The following is a 13,866-nucleotide window of genomic DNA, read 5'->3' on the forward strand; positions in this document are numbered from 1 at the left end:
AATAGGAGCTGAAATGGCCGCTAGGCTTTTAACAAACTAAACATAGTAGGTCGTTTGGTGGCAGGTAAGCCCCGCTCACCCTAGAGGCCGAGCAACCCTCGCTTCAACCTTTGGCCTAAGAGCTTGCGTAATTTCTTGTTACGCATACTGAAATACAAACCATCTTGCTTTATCAGGAGACTTATCCTCGTCCACCAGCGAGAGGATCAACGTCGTGGGACTCTACTTGTGAACAGATGATCCAAGTTGAACGAAAAGTTTTTCTCATGCAAGAGCTTATGCAAACAAGTTCGCTCGTGAACCCCACCCCGTGACCGAGGTTAACTATAGGGGCATAATATCCGCAGTTCGGCCTTAAAGACATGCACATCATCATAGACCCATCCACCTGTGGAGGTGCGATGGCTGTCCTCTCTACAATCTATGTGAATCTGAACATCCATAGGGACATCAGAAACAGGCATTATGTCATTAATGCATGATTACGTTTTTCATCAGAGTCTCTTTGCTTCTACTGTCAACTTTTTTGTAGAAAGTCTCCATTATTCTACCTCTACTTGAACAAGTTTGTTCAGCAAACTCCATTCATTATATGGAGATGGCAGACATGGTCAGACAAGCAGTAAGACCGCAGGACTTCACATGCACGCTGGACCTCAAGGACGCATACTTCCAGATCTCAACCCATCCTTCTTCAAGGAAGTATCTGAGATTCAGTTTGGACAACAAGAAATACCAGTGTCAACACTCTTTGTCAGGATGGGGAGGGTCAAGAAGATCACCAAAAAAAAGATCTCTGCTTGGATTTGCAAGATCATAGACAGAGTGTTGAACCCTGATCCTTCTCCACAAACGAGATGACCCAGAGTTCATGACTTTAAGGGCATAGATACATCCCTAGCATTAAGAAAAACTACTCTGTGACATAGGTCCTACAAGCAGGTGTATTAAAGCGTCAGAAAACCTTCACCACCCACTACCTACAAGATGTGACCCACAGGAACATGGAAACGTTCTCCATAGGCCCTTTGGTGGCTATACAACAAATGGTTTAAACAGCTCAGGCTCCTTGATGGACAAGTAGCTGATGGTGGAGGCCAGAGGATTAATGACAAGAATGACTGGCTCTTTCTTTCTTTCTTTCATCTCCCTCTCTCTTGGGGAAAATCACCTTACGTCCTCTGCAAGCTGGCTTCTGCTGTCAGTAGGTCAAACCATATTCCTTGTTTAATCTACTTGTTGCGTCCCCATAGCCCCTGGCGAGATGGGTTTGGGTAACTTCTATGGTTGTTTTAAAGATTCCAACATTTCTGAGAATTCTTACCTAGGCAAGTCACACTGATAGTATCGCAAGATTGCGCAGGCTGCTAAATCTTGCACTTATATGTGCGGAGCACGTATGGGAAAAATCCCGGGTCAAAAACCAGCCTGTTGATTAGGTCTTCCACCCACCTAAAGAATGAGTCTTCCCTAATAAAGATTAATTGATGGAGTGATGTAAAGTGTTATGGCATCCCGAATAAAGAGAGAGAGAGGTTTTGTTTATAGAGTTGGAACAAATGACAAATTTAAAGTAATTCGTACTTTAGCTAACAATATAAACCTTGGGCTCTTTATAAAAATTTGGCATGCCATCACCTATCCACTGGTAAATCCCACCTACAAGCAAAACTGCTGATAGAACACAGGTGTGTGTGTGTGAGCCAACTAATGGCGGGGTAGTTACACCTCTCTAGAATTCTCATGGCTAGCCTTCTAGCTTTGCCGAAAGTATATTCACTAATAAAGAGCTTAATGTTTATATTGTTCGGAAAATTTCAATTTTCAATATTTAACTTAGCCGGTGATTATAATAGCTGCAACTCTGTTGCTCGACAGAAAAACTCTAAGGAAAAAATTCGCCAGCGATCGCTACACAGGTAGGGGGTGTACTTCAACAGCGCCATCTGTCGTCCAGATACCCAGTACTCATTGTAAACAAAGAACTCAATTTTCTCTCTGTCGTGCTACCGGCAAGACCTACTAATTCGCTGTTGCTAACTGGATTTGTTTTCACAACTATTTGGTGAAGTACACTATTCTAGTTTTGAGCTTTCGCTGTGCAGGCTTTCTCTTCAAAAATCCTTGCATTCTTTTTTTGATTACGGATTATTTGTTGATGATTTTGGATAGTTTTTGAATTCCCCTTTGACCAATTCAAAATGGCTGACCCTTCACAAGTCCCAAAATTTAGGAAGTGTAATGCTAGGGACTGTTCAAGGCGTCTTCCGAAGGCCTCTATCGACCCTCATACTGTTTGTTCCAATTGTCGGGATAAAACCTGTCAATTGGAAGATCGATGTGAGGAGTGCGTTGGGCTTTCGGAATTCGATTTTATCGAATTCCAAAAGTATACACGTAGGCTAGAGAGAGATAGAGTTAGGAGAAGTTCCTCTCGTTCTATTGACATTTCCTCTCCTCATGCCCCACAACCTATTCCTTCCCCTGTAGTGGTTGCTCCTAATCCCCCTTCTGGCACTCAGGAACCTTCAATGGCTGATATGATGCGTGCCATCCAAGCTCTGGGTGAGAGAGTTGAGTCCCTGGCTAGTGACCTTAACCAGCTCATGGCGGATGTCAAGGAGCTGAAGTGTAAAAGTGCAGTGGGAAGTGTTAAAGTGAGTGATAGTGTTGTGGATAGTGTTGCGCTTGAGGGTTCGTCTGTTCGTGCCTGTCGTCCTCCTAGTCCGGGACCTCTTGCAAGCTCCCAAGTCCAGGGGAGAAGCAATGTCGTACGACCAATGGGTTCGAGAGGCTTTAATCAGCGAACAGACGTTCCCTCCATGGTATCGGGCGCATCTTCCCAAGATCGCCCCTGCCGCACAAAGACGAGAGAGCCCATTTATTCCTCGTCTTCGGAAGGTGTTTCTCGCAAGAAACAATGGACCAAGGTCTCACGACCATTAAAGCGCAAGTCGGTCCCTTCCGCGCAAGTCCAACGGCCCAGCTGTAGCCACTGGGTCAGTTCGGACTCGCTGCAGTCTTCCGATGACTGCTCACCTCCTAAGAGAGGCAAAGCGGTACTGCCTCAGACAGTTATACCGTCTGTCGCCGCACCTGCTCCTGCAGACCCTAAGTGGTCTTTGCTGCAAGACATGCAGTCCCAATTAACGTCTCTGATGCAGGACTTGCGTGCGGAGAAGGTTGCTGCTGCACCAGCTAGTACAACCTCTTGCCTACAACCACCCACACGCTCGGTTGTGCGTCCTGTGGACGCTGAGGCGACCTTCTTGCGCACTCCAGTTGAGAGAGTTCCGCCACCCATGCGTTCCAGTGTGCCCTGCCAGCCGCATGTTGACGTTCAGCGACGCACGGAGCCTTCCGTTGATGTTCGTGAGGTACAACAACCGTCAGAGTTGTTTTGTTTTGACGCGGTGCGTCAACCTCCGCAACCCAGTGTGGTTGCCACTGCTCACCCACATCAGGCTAGACAGTCTGGAGTAGACGCTGTGCGTCCCCGCGCTGCTATGGTTGTTGCCTGCTCACAGACTGGGCAACAGTTCCATGACGTTGCGTCCGGCTCAGTCACGCATGCACCCGTGCGACCGGACTCAGCTAACCAGCCGTTACCTACTCCATTGCCGCTTCCTCCTCAATACTCGGATGAGGGACTTTCTGATGATGATGGTGCTGCACATGTAGATGAACCACATTCAGATCTTGACGAGCCTAAGTCTACGCAACCCTCTTTGGACTTTAGGAAGGTTTCAGCACTGTTCAAAGAGATGTTTCCGGACCAGTTTGTGTCTGTGGCTCCGCGCTCTCCTCTGTCAGAGTTTGTTTTAGGTATGCCGTCATCCACGCCTGCCTTTACTAGACTCGTCCTCGCACGCTCGTCCAAGAGAGCTTTACGAGTGATAGGAGAATGGATGCAGTCCAAAAAGAGTCTAGGGAAGACAGCCTTTACGTTTCCCCCTGCTAGACTCTCTTCTAGATCGAGCGTCTGGTATGCCACGGGAGAAGTTCTCGGCTTGGGAGTTCCTGCCTCTGCCCAGGGCGACTTCTCAAGTCTTGTAGACTCTCCCCGCCGGCTAGCCATGAGACGCTCAAAGATATGTTGGTCATCTTCGGACCTGGACCACCTTTTGAAAGGTATATTTAGAGCCTTCGAGGTCTTCAACTTTTTAGACTGGTGTCTGGGAGCTCTAAGCAGAAAGATCTCTCCGACAGAGAAGGAGACTTCCTTGCTCATCATGTCCTGCATGGACAAGGCCGTACGTGACGGATCTAATGAGCTTGCTGCATCTTTCGTGTCCGGAGTCCTCAAGAAGCGTGAGAACCTTTGCTCTTTCCTGTCAGCTGGAGTTACACCTTGCCAAAGATCCGAACTTCTGTTTGCTCCTCTTTCCAAGTGCCTCTTTCCAGAGGACCTGATTAAGGAGATTGCTGCTTCTTTGATACAGAAGGATACTCACGATCTGGTTGCATCCTCTGCTCGCAAAGCCACCCCTTTGCCTACCTTGTCAGCTAGACCAAGGATGGACACTCCAGCGTCCCGATTTATTCCGCCCTTTCGTGGCAGAGCCTCCAGCAGAGGAGGTGCTCGTGCCGAAGGGAGACGTGGAAAGAAGAAAGGAACCAAGTCCTTTAAGGGCAGAGTCTGACTGCCAGCTTCTTCAGACAGCAGTGGGAGCCAGACTCAAGAACTTCTGGCAGACCTGGGAGAAGAGAGGCGCAGATGCACAATCTGTGAAGTTGCTCAGAGAGGGGTACCAGATCCCGTTTGTACGAAAACCCCCTCTAGCAACGTCTCCCATCGATCTCTCTCCCAGGTACAGAGAGGAAGACAAGAGACGAGCATTGAAACAGGAAGTGTCTCTCTTACTAGAAAAGGGAGCGGTAGTCAAAGTCCTGGACCATCAAACCCCGGGCTTCTACAACCGTCTCTTCTTAGTGTCAAAGAAGACAGGAGGGTGGAGGCCAGTGCTAGACGTCAGTGCGCTGAATGTCTTTGTCACAAAGTCCGTTCTAGCAGCGGTCAGAAGGGAAGACTGGATGGTCTCTTTAGACCTAAGGGACGCATACTTCCACGTCCCCATCCACACAGACTCCCAACCTTTTCTGAGATTTGTTTACGAAAAGGTTGTCTTCCAGTTTCAAGCCCTGTGCTTTGGCCTAAGCACAGCTCCTCTTGTGTTTACGAGGCTGATGAAGAATGTAGCCAAATTCCTTCATTTAGCGGACATCCGAGCCTCCCTCTATTTGGACGACTGGCTTCTAAGAGCTTCTTCCAGTCGTCGCTGTCTGAAGGATCTAAAGTGGACTCTAGATCTGACCAAGGAATTGGGTCTCCTTGTCAATTTGGAAAAGTCTCAAGTGGTCCCATCCCAAACTATTATGTATTTAGGGATGGAGATTCACAGTCTAGCTTTTCGGGCTTTTCCGTCGGCCCCCAGAACAAGCCAAGCCCAGTTATGCATCCAGAACATGCTGAAGAAGGAACGATGTTCAGTCTGGCAGTGGATGAGTCTGATAGGGACCCTATCATCCCTGGAACAGTTCGTGTCGTTAGGAAGACTACACCTCCGTCCTCTTCAATATCACCTAGCTTTTTACTGGAAAAAGGACAAGACGCTAGAAGCGGTCTCGATCCCCATTTCCGAGAAGATGAAGTCTTGCCTGACATGGTGGAAGGACAGTATCAGCCTCAGAGAGGGTCTGCCCCTGGCTGTTCAGACTCCCAACCACGTTCTCTTCTCGGACGCATCGGACATAGGCTGGGGCGCGACATTAGACGGTCGGGAATGCTCGGGAATTTGGAACTCGAGTCAAAGGACAATGCATATCAACTGCAAGGAGCTACTGGCAGTTCATCTGGCCTTGAAAAGCTTCAAGTCTCTCCTTCAAGGCAAAGTGGTGGAGGTGAACTCGGACAACACCACGGCTTTGGCGTACATCTCCAAGCAAGGAGGGACCCACTCTATGACGTTGTACGAGATCGCAAGGGACCTCCTCACCTGGTCAAAAGGTCAAAACATTTCGCTAGTAACGAGGTTCATCCAAGGCAACTTGAATGTCATGGCAGATTGTCTCAGTCGGAAGGGACAAATCATTCCAACAGAATGGACCCTCCACAAGGATGTGTGCAAGAGACTTTGGGCCACATGGGGCCAGCCAACCATAGATCTCTTCGCAACCTCGATGACCAAGAGGCTCCCAATATATTGCTCACCAATCCTGGACCCAGCAGCAGTTCATATAGATGCCTTTCTCCTAGATTGGTCACATCTAGACCTATATGCATTCCCCCCGTTCAAGATTGTCAACAAGGTACTGCAGAAGTTCGCCTCTCACGAAGGGACAAGGTTGACGTTAGTTGCTCCCCTCTGGCCCGCGAGAGAATGGTTCACCGAGGTACTTCGATGGCTAGTGGACGTTCCCAGAACTCTTCCTCTAAGGGTGGACCTTCTACGTCAGCCACACGTAAAGAAGGTACACCAAGGCCTCCACGCTCTTCGTCTGACTGCCTTCAGACTATCGAAAGACTCTCGAGAGCTAGAGGCTTTTCGAAGGAGGCAGCCAGGGCGATTGCTAGAGCAAGGAGGACATCCACCCTTAGAGTCTACCAATCGAAGTGGGAAGTCTTCCGAAACTGGTGCAAGTCAGTATCTGTATCCTCGACCAGTACCTCTGTAACTCAAATAGCTGACTTCCTTTTATACCTGAGGAAAGAACGATCTCTTTCAGCTCCCACTATCAAGGGTTACAGAAGCATGTTGGCATCAGTCTTCCGTCACAGAGGCTTAGATCTTTCCAACAATAAAGATCTACAGGACCTCCTTAAGTCTTTTGAGACCACGAAGGAGCGTCGTTTGGCTACACCTGGTTGGAATTTAGACGTGGTACTAAGATTCCTCATGTCAGAAAGGTTCGAGCCGCTACAATCAGCCTCCCTTAAAGATCTCACCTTAAAGACTCTTTTCCTGGTTTGCTTAGCCACAGCTAAAAGAGTCAGTGAGATTCACGCCTTCAGCAGGAACATCGGATTTTCATCTGAAACGGCTACATGTTCTCTACAACTTGGTTTTCTAGCCAAAAACGAGCTACCTTCTCGTCCTTGGCCGAAATCGTTCGATATTCCAAGCCTATCGAATATGGTTGGAAATGAACTAGAAAGAGTCTTATGCCCTGTGAGAGCTCTTAAGTTCTATTTAAGACGAACTAAACCTTTACGAGGCCAGTCAGAAGCTTTATGGTGTTCAGTTAAGAAACCATCTTTGCCTATGTCAAAGAATGCTTTATCCTATTTTATCAGACTGTTAATACGAGAAGCTCATTCCCATCTGAGTGAGGAAGACCAAGCTTTGCTGAAGGTAAGGACACATGAAGTTAGAGCTGTCGCAACTTCCGTGGCCTTTAAACAAAATAGATCTCTGCGAAGTATAATGGACGCAACCTATTGGAGAAGCAAGTCAGTGTTCGCGTCTTTTTATCTTAAGGATGTCCAGTCTCTTTACGAGGACTGCTACACTCTGGGACCATTCGTAGCAGCGAGTGCAGTAGTGGGTGAGGGCTCAACCACTACAATTCCCTAATTCCATAACCTTTTTAATCTTTCTCTTGAAATGTTTTTATTGTTGTTTTTGGGTTGTCCGGAAGGCTAAGAAGCCTTTCGCATCCTGGTTGATTTGGCGGGTGGTCAAATTCTTTTCTTGAGAAGCGCCTAGATTAGAGGTTTTGATGAGATCCTGTTGTATGGGTTGCAACCCTTCATACTTCAGATCCTATGGGTCGCTCAGCATCCTAAGAGGATCGCGAGGCTCCGTAAGGAAGACGTACTTAAAAAGGCAGAGTAATTGTTCAAGTCGACTTTCTTACCAGGTACCTATTTATTTTATTTTTGTTATTTTGATAACTTCTAAAATTAAATAAAAATTCTTAGCTCATAATGATGTAAACATATTTTGCTGGTCTCTACCCACCCCCCTGGGTGTGAATCAGCTATTATAATCACCGGCTAAGTTAAATATTGAAAAATGTTATTTTGAAAATAAAATAAATTTTTGAATATACTTACCCGGTGATTATAAATTAAAGGACCCTCCCTTTCTCCCCAATAGAGACACAGTGGACCGAGGAGAAAATTGAGTTCTTTGTTTACAATGAGTACTGGGTATCTGGACGACAGATGGCGCAGTTGAAGTACACCCCCTACCTGTGTAGCGATCGCTGGCGAATTTTTTCCTTAGAGTTTTTCTGTCGAGCAACAGAGTTGCAGCTATTATAATCACCGGGTAAGTATATTAAAAAATTTATTTTATTATCAAAATAACATATTACTTCAAATTTGTCGTGTTCATACCATTTAAAAGATGAACATAAAATCAAGGCATTATTTCTGTTTATGGTGATTGTTGAGAAATCATTAAAAAACTTCAATTATTTAATGATATTGTAGGATGTAAATATTCCTTACTGCAGGGGTGGCCAACCTATGGCGCATGCGCCAACAGTGGCGCATTGCACGATTACAAGTGGCGCATTATACCCCAGAGATAATTAAAAAACCAAGCCCGCTCATAGAAAAATAATACCAAAAATACTACTGATTATTAGAAAAAAATACAAAAATAATTTAAGGGGACCTTCAGCTATGTCCTGCATTTTTTTCTTTTAATTATTCAAAATACACCATTTCTATATGTGTTAGATTTTAGACATATATAATACCTAAATCATAAACCAACGTTACAGAATACATTGAAAAAATCATATTACTACGAGAGGCCATTGATAGTCGTTTTAGTGATTTTGCTGAAGAAGATTGCATGGTTGCATTTATTAATCCATTTTCACTTACTGAACATAACATTCTGAAGATGCCTAGTAATATACAGATGGAGCTTATTGGTCTAAAAGCAAATTCAGTGCTGAAGAGTAAATTTAAGGAATTTCCCTCACTCCCAAGTGCACCTGAAATACTTATTTTTGGCAATTATAAACAAGTGAACATTTTTCAGAATTTAGAAAATTTACCCAAAGTTATGCCTGTTAGCTTTGTAACAACATACAGATGCGAGCAAATATTTTCATCCATGAAAATGTTCAAGAAGTGAGGCCGCGACTATCCGATTCAAATCTGAACTGTCTGTTGCTCTCAGTTACTAATTTACCTGCTGGTATTAAAGATTTAGTGAAAGCAAGGCAAAGTCAAAAGTCTCATTAAACATAGTTATGTTTATTTTTCCTGCATGTGAAATTACTTTTCTTTAAAACTGCTAATTATGTTCATATATTTTTATTAGTACTTTCAGGAATAACTAATTAATATTATCAATGCAAATTCAGTGTCAATAAAGTAGGTACACTTTACTTTGTATCCATGTTAAATCATTTCCTTTACAGCTGCTACATCTGTCCGCGCACACACACTCACATATATATATATATATATATATATATATATATATATATATATATATATATATATATATATATATATATATATATATATATACATATATATATATATATATATATATATATATATATATATATATATATATATATATACATATATATATATATATATATATATATATATATATATATATATATATATATATATATATATATATATGTAAATATGAATATCTATATATACTGTATATATATATATATATATATATATATATATATATATATATATATATATATATATATATATATATATGTGTGTATGTATAGAGACATATATATATATATATATATATATATATATATATATATATATATATATATATATATATATATATATATATATATATATATATATATATATATATATATATATATATATATATATACTGTATATAGATATCATATTATTATATCTATTAAAGCCAAATATGTCCAAATCACCATAGATGAGGGATTGAAAGGGGGTTAAAGTTTGTGTGGCGCATCTGAATTAGAAGTGAAAAAAATTGGTGCATGGTAAACAAAAGGTTGGCCACCCCTGCCTTACTGTATATTATAACTAAGTAACTTTAGGGTAGAGTACAGTATTTAGTTTGTTTTTCAGAATTAGTATACTTTTAAGAATTTAAAACGTAAATTAATTACGAAATTTTCCTTTCAATTTCAATTGTATTACGTGTGCGATTGCATCGGTTTGACTACAGTCTTCTAAGCCTCCTGTTCTGTGTCATGCAACCATTTATAAAGTGACATTCTGTGTATATAAAGAGAGCAGAGGATACAGTACAGTTTTTCATACCACTGTATGCTAGAAAGTAATAATTAAAATTATAGTTTTTTTCAAAATTTCAAAACTAATCATTCTGGTAATTCAACAAACTAACAAAAGCACAAAATTATCTCTCAATGTGAGGAAAAGAGAGCTCTAAATGTAAATGATTTAATCCAACCCAGACTCATTTTTAGTTTGATTGAAGTTAAAATTTGTACAAGGTAAAATTAAAGAAGTTGGATGGCTTAGTAAGAGGAGACCAAAGAGAATGGTTGAAAAGTGTAGAGCTAAAACCTATGCAGTTACAGCTGAAGGAATCCTGTAAGGAACCTGTAGTGCCATGTACAGTGTGTTCTGTAAGTTACACTTTAATTGGTATTCTCTTAACTGCTGTTTTCTGTTAAGTATGAACAGTATATTTATTGTACAGTGGTTACTACTTTTTAAATATAGCATTACATCTACCACTTTATATTAGCCTTTGTCTTCCATATAGACAAGTGACTGACTTCAGTTAGTGTGCTCTATAGTAAAACTGTGTTCTCAACATTTTTAACTTTTATTTGCTATAAATTACAAGTGCCCTCAATTTGCTGAATCTATAGGTGTCCCTTAGGAGTCAATGCCCAGATCTGTCAATCGTACAAAAAAGAGAGATCAAATAAATATAGCTTAAGCATCAATTTGGTATGATAAAAATAGCCCAAATGGTATTTGCCCATCACAAATTCAGAAGAGCAGTGATATGGGAAATTCAGTGCCACCTTCCACCCGCAGCACATACACTATTCCTTTCACTGTATCTTGGTTCTCCTCAGTTTTCCTGGTGAGTTGTCTACTGTTGGACGATATGTATGGGGATGTGGATTCTGGGAATAAAGAAAAATAATCATTGATGTTTTCAAATTTTTTCCTTGTTTGAGGTTAGACATGAAATGGGTTCCGTCTGCTTTCTACTTCCCTGAAGGGAGTTGAGAGAAGAATTAAAATTCTGTGACTAAAGAAAACATCATCATCATCGTCATCATTGTAAATGTTTTTACAGTACTCCGGCTTTCCCTTTTACTGAAAAGATGGGATATAATTTCTTTCCTCCCTAAATTATTGACTTATGCAATTTGATATTTGTCATTTTAGGGCATTACAAACAAATACAAAATGATATTCATTACAGTATACATTAATTAATTTCATTAAGAAGTCAATGAATTTTAACTTTAGAGTGCTCTACATCTATGCAAAGTCTAGAATCGATATAGATGAATAACATCCAATAACTAAGTGCTGATTCAAGCTCTCAACAAATTTTAATTTGGTCAACATGGTCCCTGGATATTGTAACTTGACAATTGCACAACTTACTAGTTAAGTGACCAGGCCTCACCTTAAAGTTTTATTGTCATTCACAGTGAAGTCAGAAATGCCATCAATTGTCAGATTATCCATTTTTATTGAGTTTTTATTGACCGCATATGACATTCTTCCACCGATGATTGAAATTTTATCTCCCTTTGGCTCACTGTCATCAACGACTATTTCCTCTGTGATTATCTGTGTTCCCGGCTGTGCGTTGAACCAGCTTGGAGGGGCATTGAACCAAGCTGGGGGTTGATGAAACCAGGAGGGGGCTGTTTTGAACCACCATGGACCCTCTTTAAACCAAGTGGGGATATTCATCCATTGAGGTCCCTGGAAGAGATTACAAATCTTTTTACTGTACGGTGTTTAGATCACGAGGTAAAGGAAATGATGAAAGATAAATATTGGTATGCTCTTATCACCAAAAGTTTGTAGGTCTATCAAAGTATTTTCAGTCTTACTGTACTGTCAAAGCTATTTTCTTTTCACTTAGATAAACAGAAGTTTGAACAAGTATCCTCTGTACAGTCTGCACAATATGTTGTATGTTTGGGGAATGTACCTGAGATTCTAGGTTAGACTGCGTTGATGTTGGTGGAGGAGTAGGTTGGGGAGGAGGGGATGGTGGAGGAGCAGGTGGTAGAGTTAATGGAGAAACATCTTGTTTTTCTGTCTCTGGTGGATTCCACAAAGGAAATGGCAAAGCAGTTTGGGGTGGGTCTGCCGCTTGTACGGTTGGTGGATTCGTTACTTGTACATTTGGCTTCTCTGTTGGGGAACATACTCCGGGTATGCATGATGCACTGCCAGGGTGGAAGACTTGTCCTTTGAGGCACTCAAAGTTGAAGAGGGTAAAATATCCAGTTTCTCCCACCTCGACGCATCTGTTAATGGAAAGTTTGTTAGGGGAGAAAATTATTTTTTTTTTATTATTATTATTACAAACATTACTAAGCTACAACCCTAGTTGGAAAAGCAGGATGTTATAAGCCCAAGGGCTCTAACAGGAAAAAATTGGCCAGTGAGGAAAGGAAATAAGGGATGAAATAAACTACAAGAGAAGTAATCAACAATTAGTATAGAATATTTTATGAACAGTAACAGCATTAAAACTAGATCATTCATATATAAACTAAAATCTTCCAAAGAAAAAACAAGAGGAAGAGAAATAGTGTGCCCAAATTTACCCTCAAGCATGATGACTCTACCCCAAGACAGTGGAAGACCATAGTACAGAGGCTATGGCACTACCCAAAACTAAAGAGCCGTAACCAGAGATAGGGTTCCAATGTAGTACTTTCTGGTCAGTCAAAAGACCCAGTAACTCTAGCAGCAGTATCTCAATGGGTGGCTGGTACTATTAAAATAAACTTTGTTTGTTAATTGAGCATCAAATGGATATGATTTGATTATGCTATTTTAAGAAATGGGAAAATTTGAAATATTATCAAAGGGGTTAAACTGGGTTTTTATTTTGAACTGCGTTCAGGAATATAGTTATTACACGATAAAAGGTCCTCAACTTAAAAATATTTAGAGATATAAACACTCATTCAACTGAAATCATAATTTTCAATATTAAACTTAGCCGGTGATCATATAAGCTGCAACTCTGTTGCTCGACAGAAAAACCTACGGTCAAAATACGCCAGCGATCGCTATGCAGGTGGGGGTGTACATCAACAGCGCCATCTGTCGAGCAGGTACTTAGTACTCCAAGTAAACAAAGAACCAATTTTCTCTCTGTCGGGCTACCGGCAAGACCTACTAATACGCTGTTACTAACTGGATTTGTTTTCACAACTATTTGGTGAAGTACACTATTCTAGTTTTGAGCTTTCGCTATGCAGGTGTTTTATCTTCATCTCAAAACTTGAACTCGTTTTGGATAGATTTAATTATGGTGACAAAGAGAGTATGGACTCTCTTTCACTTTTAAATGGCCGACCCTTCCCTTAGACGGAAGTGTGTTTAGGTTTTTAGTAATTTTGCTTAACACGTTATAGATCTATATATTTTATATCTCTCCGCCTTTATTAGGCCTCTTCGATTAACTTTCCATTTATTATAAACATATAAAAATAAATTTTTATGTTTTGTTATATGCGACCTTTCCTGATAGTAGGCGGTCCTAACTTGGAACCGAAGTTAATCAACGTTGAGCCCGTTATATCGTATTTAGCCTTTAAAGAATTTAAAACTTTTTAAATTTAATGTTTTATGAAAGAATTTCTTTGATAGTCTTCGTACTGTTTTCAAAGATGAACTAACGTTTA

The 13,866-nt window shown here is 41.3% G+C and overlaps 2 protein-coding genes across 3 annotated transcripts in view; one reads left to right on the forward strand and one right to left on the reverse strand.

The window, feature by feature from the left end:
- c12.2 (von Willebrand factor A domain-containing protein c12.2) overlaps positions 1-13,866 on the forward strand; it is a 248,503-nt gene that overhangs the window by 12,658 nt on the left and 221,979 nt on the right. The window lies entirely within an intron of this gene.
- LOC137630489 (uncharacterized) overlaps positions 10,783-13,866 on the reverse strand; it is a 36,144-nt gene continuing 33,060 nt past the window's right edge. Inside the window, exons 4-6 of the mRNA XM_068361988.1 lie at positions 12,153-12,474; positions 11,616-11,920; positions 10,783-11,100 (exon numbers count right to left, since the gene is read on the reverse strand). Coding sequence (XP_068218089.1) covers positions 11,067-11,100; positions 11,616-11,920; positions 12,153-12,474 — 661 coding nt within the window. The 3' untranslated portion in view covers positions 10,783-11,066. The remainder of the gene's footprint in view (positions 11,101-11,615; positions 11,921-12,152; positions 12,475-13,866) is intronic.

This window comes from Palaemon carinicauda, chromosome 38, assembly GCF_036898095.1.
Source record: "Palaemon carinicauda isolate YSFRI2023 chromosome 38, ASM3689809v2, whole genome shotgun sequence".
Taxonomy (NCBI): domain Eukaryota; kingdom Metazoa; phylum Arthropoda; class Malacostraca; order Decapoda; family Palaemonidae; genus Palaemon; species Palaemon carinicauda.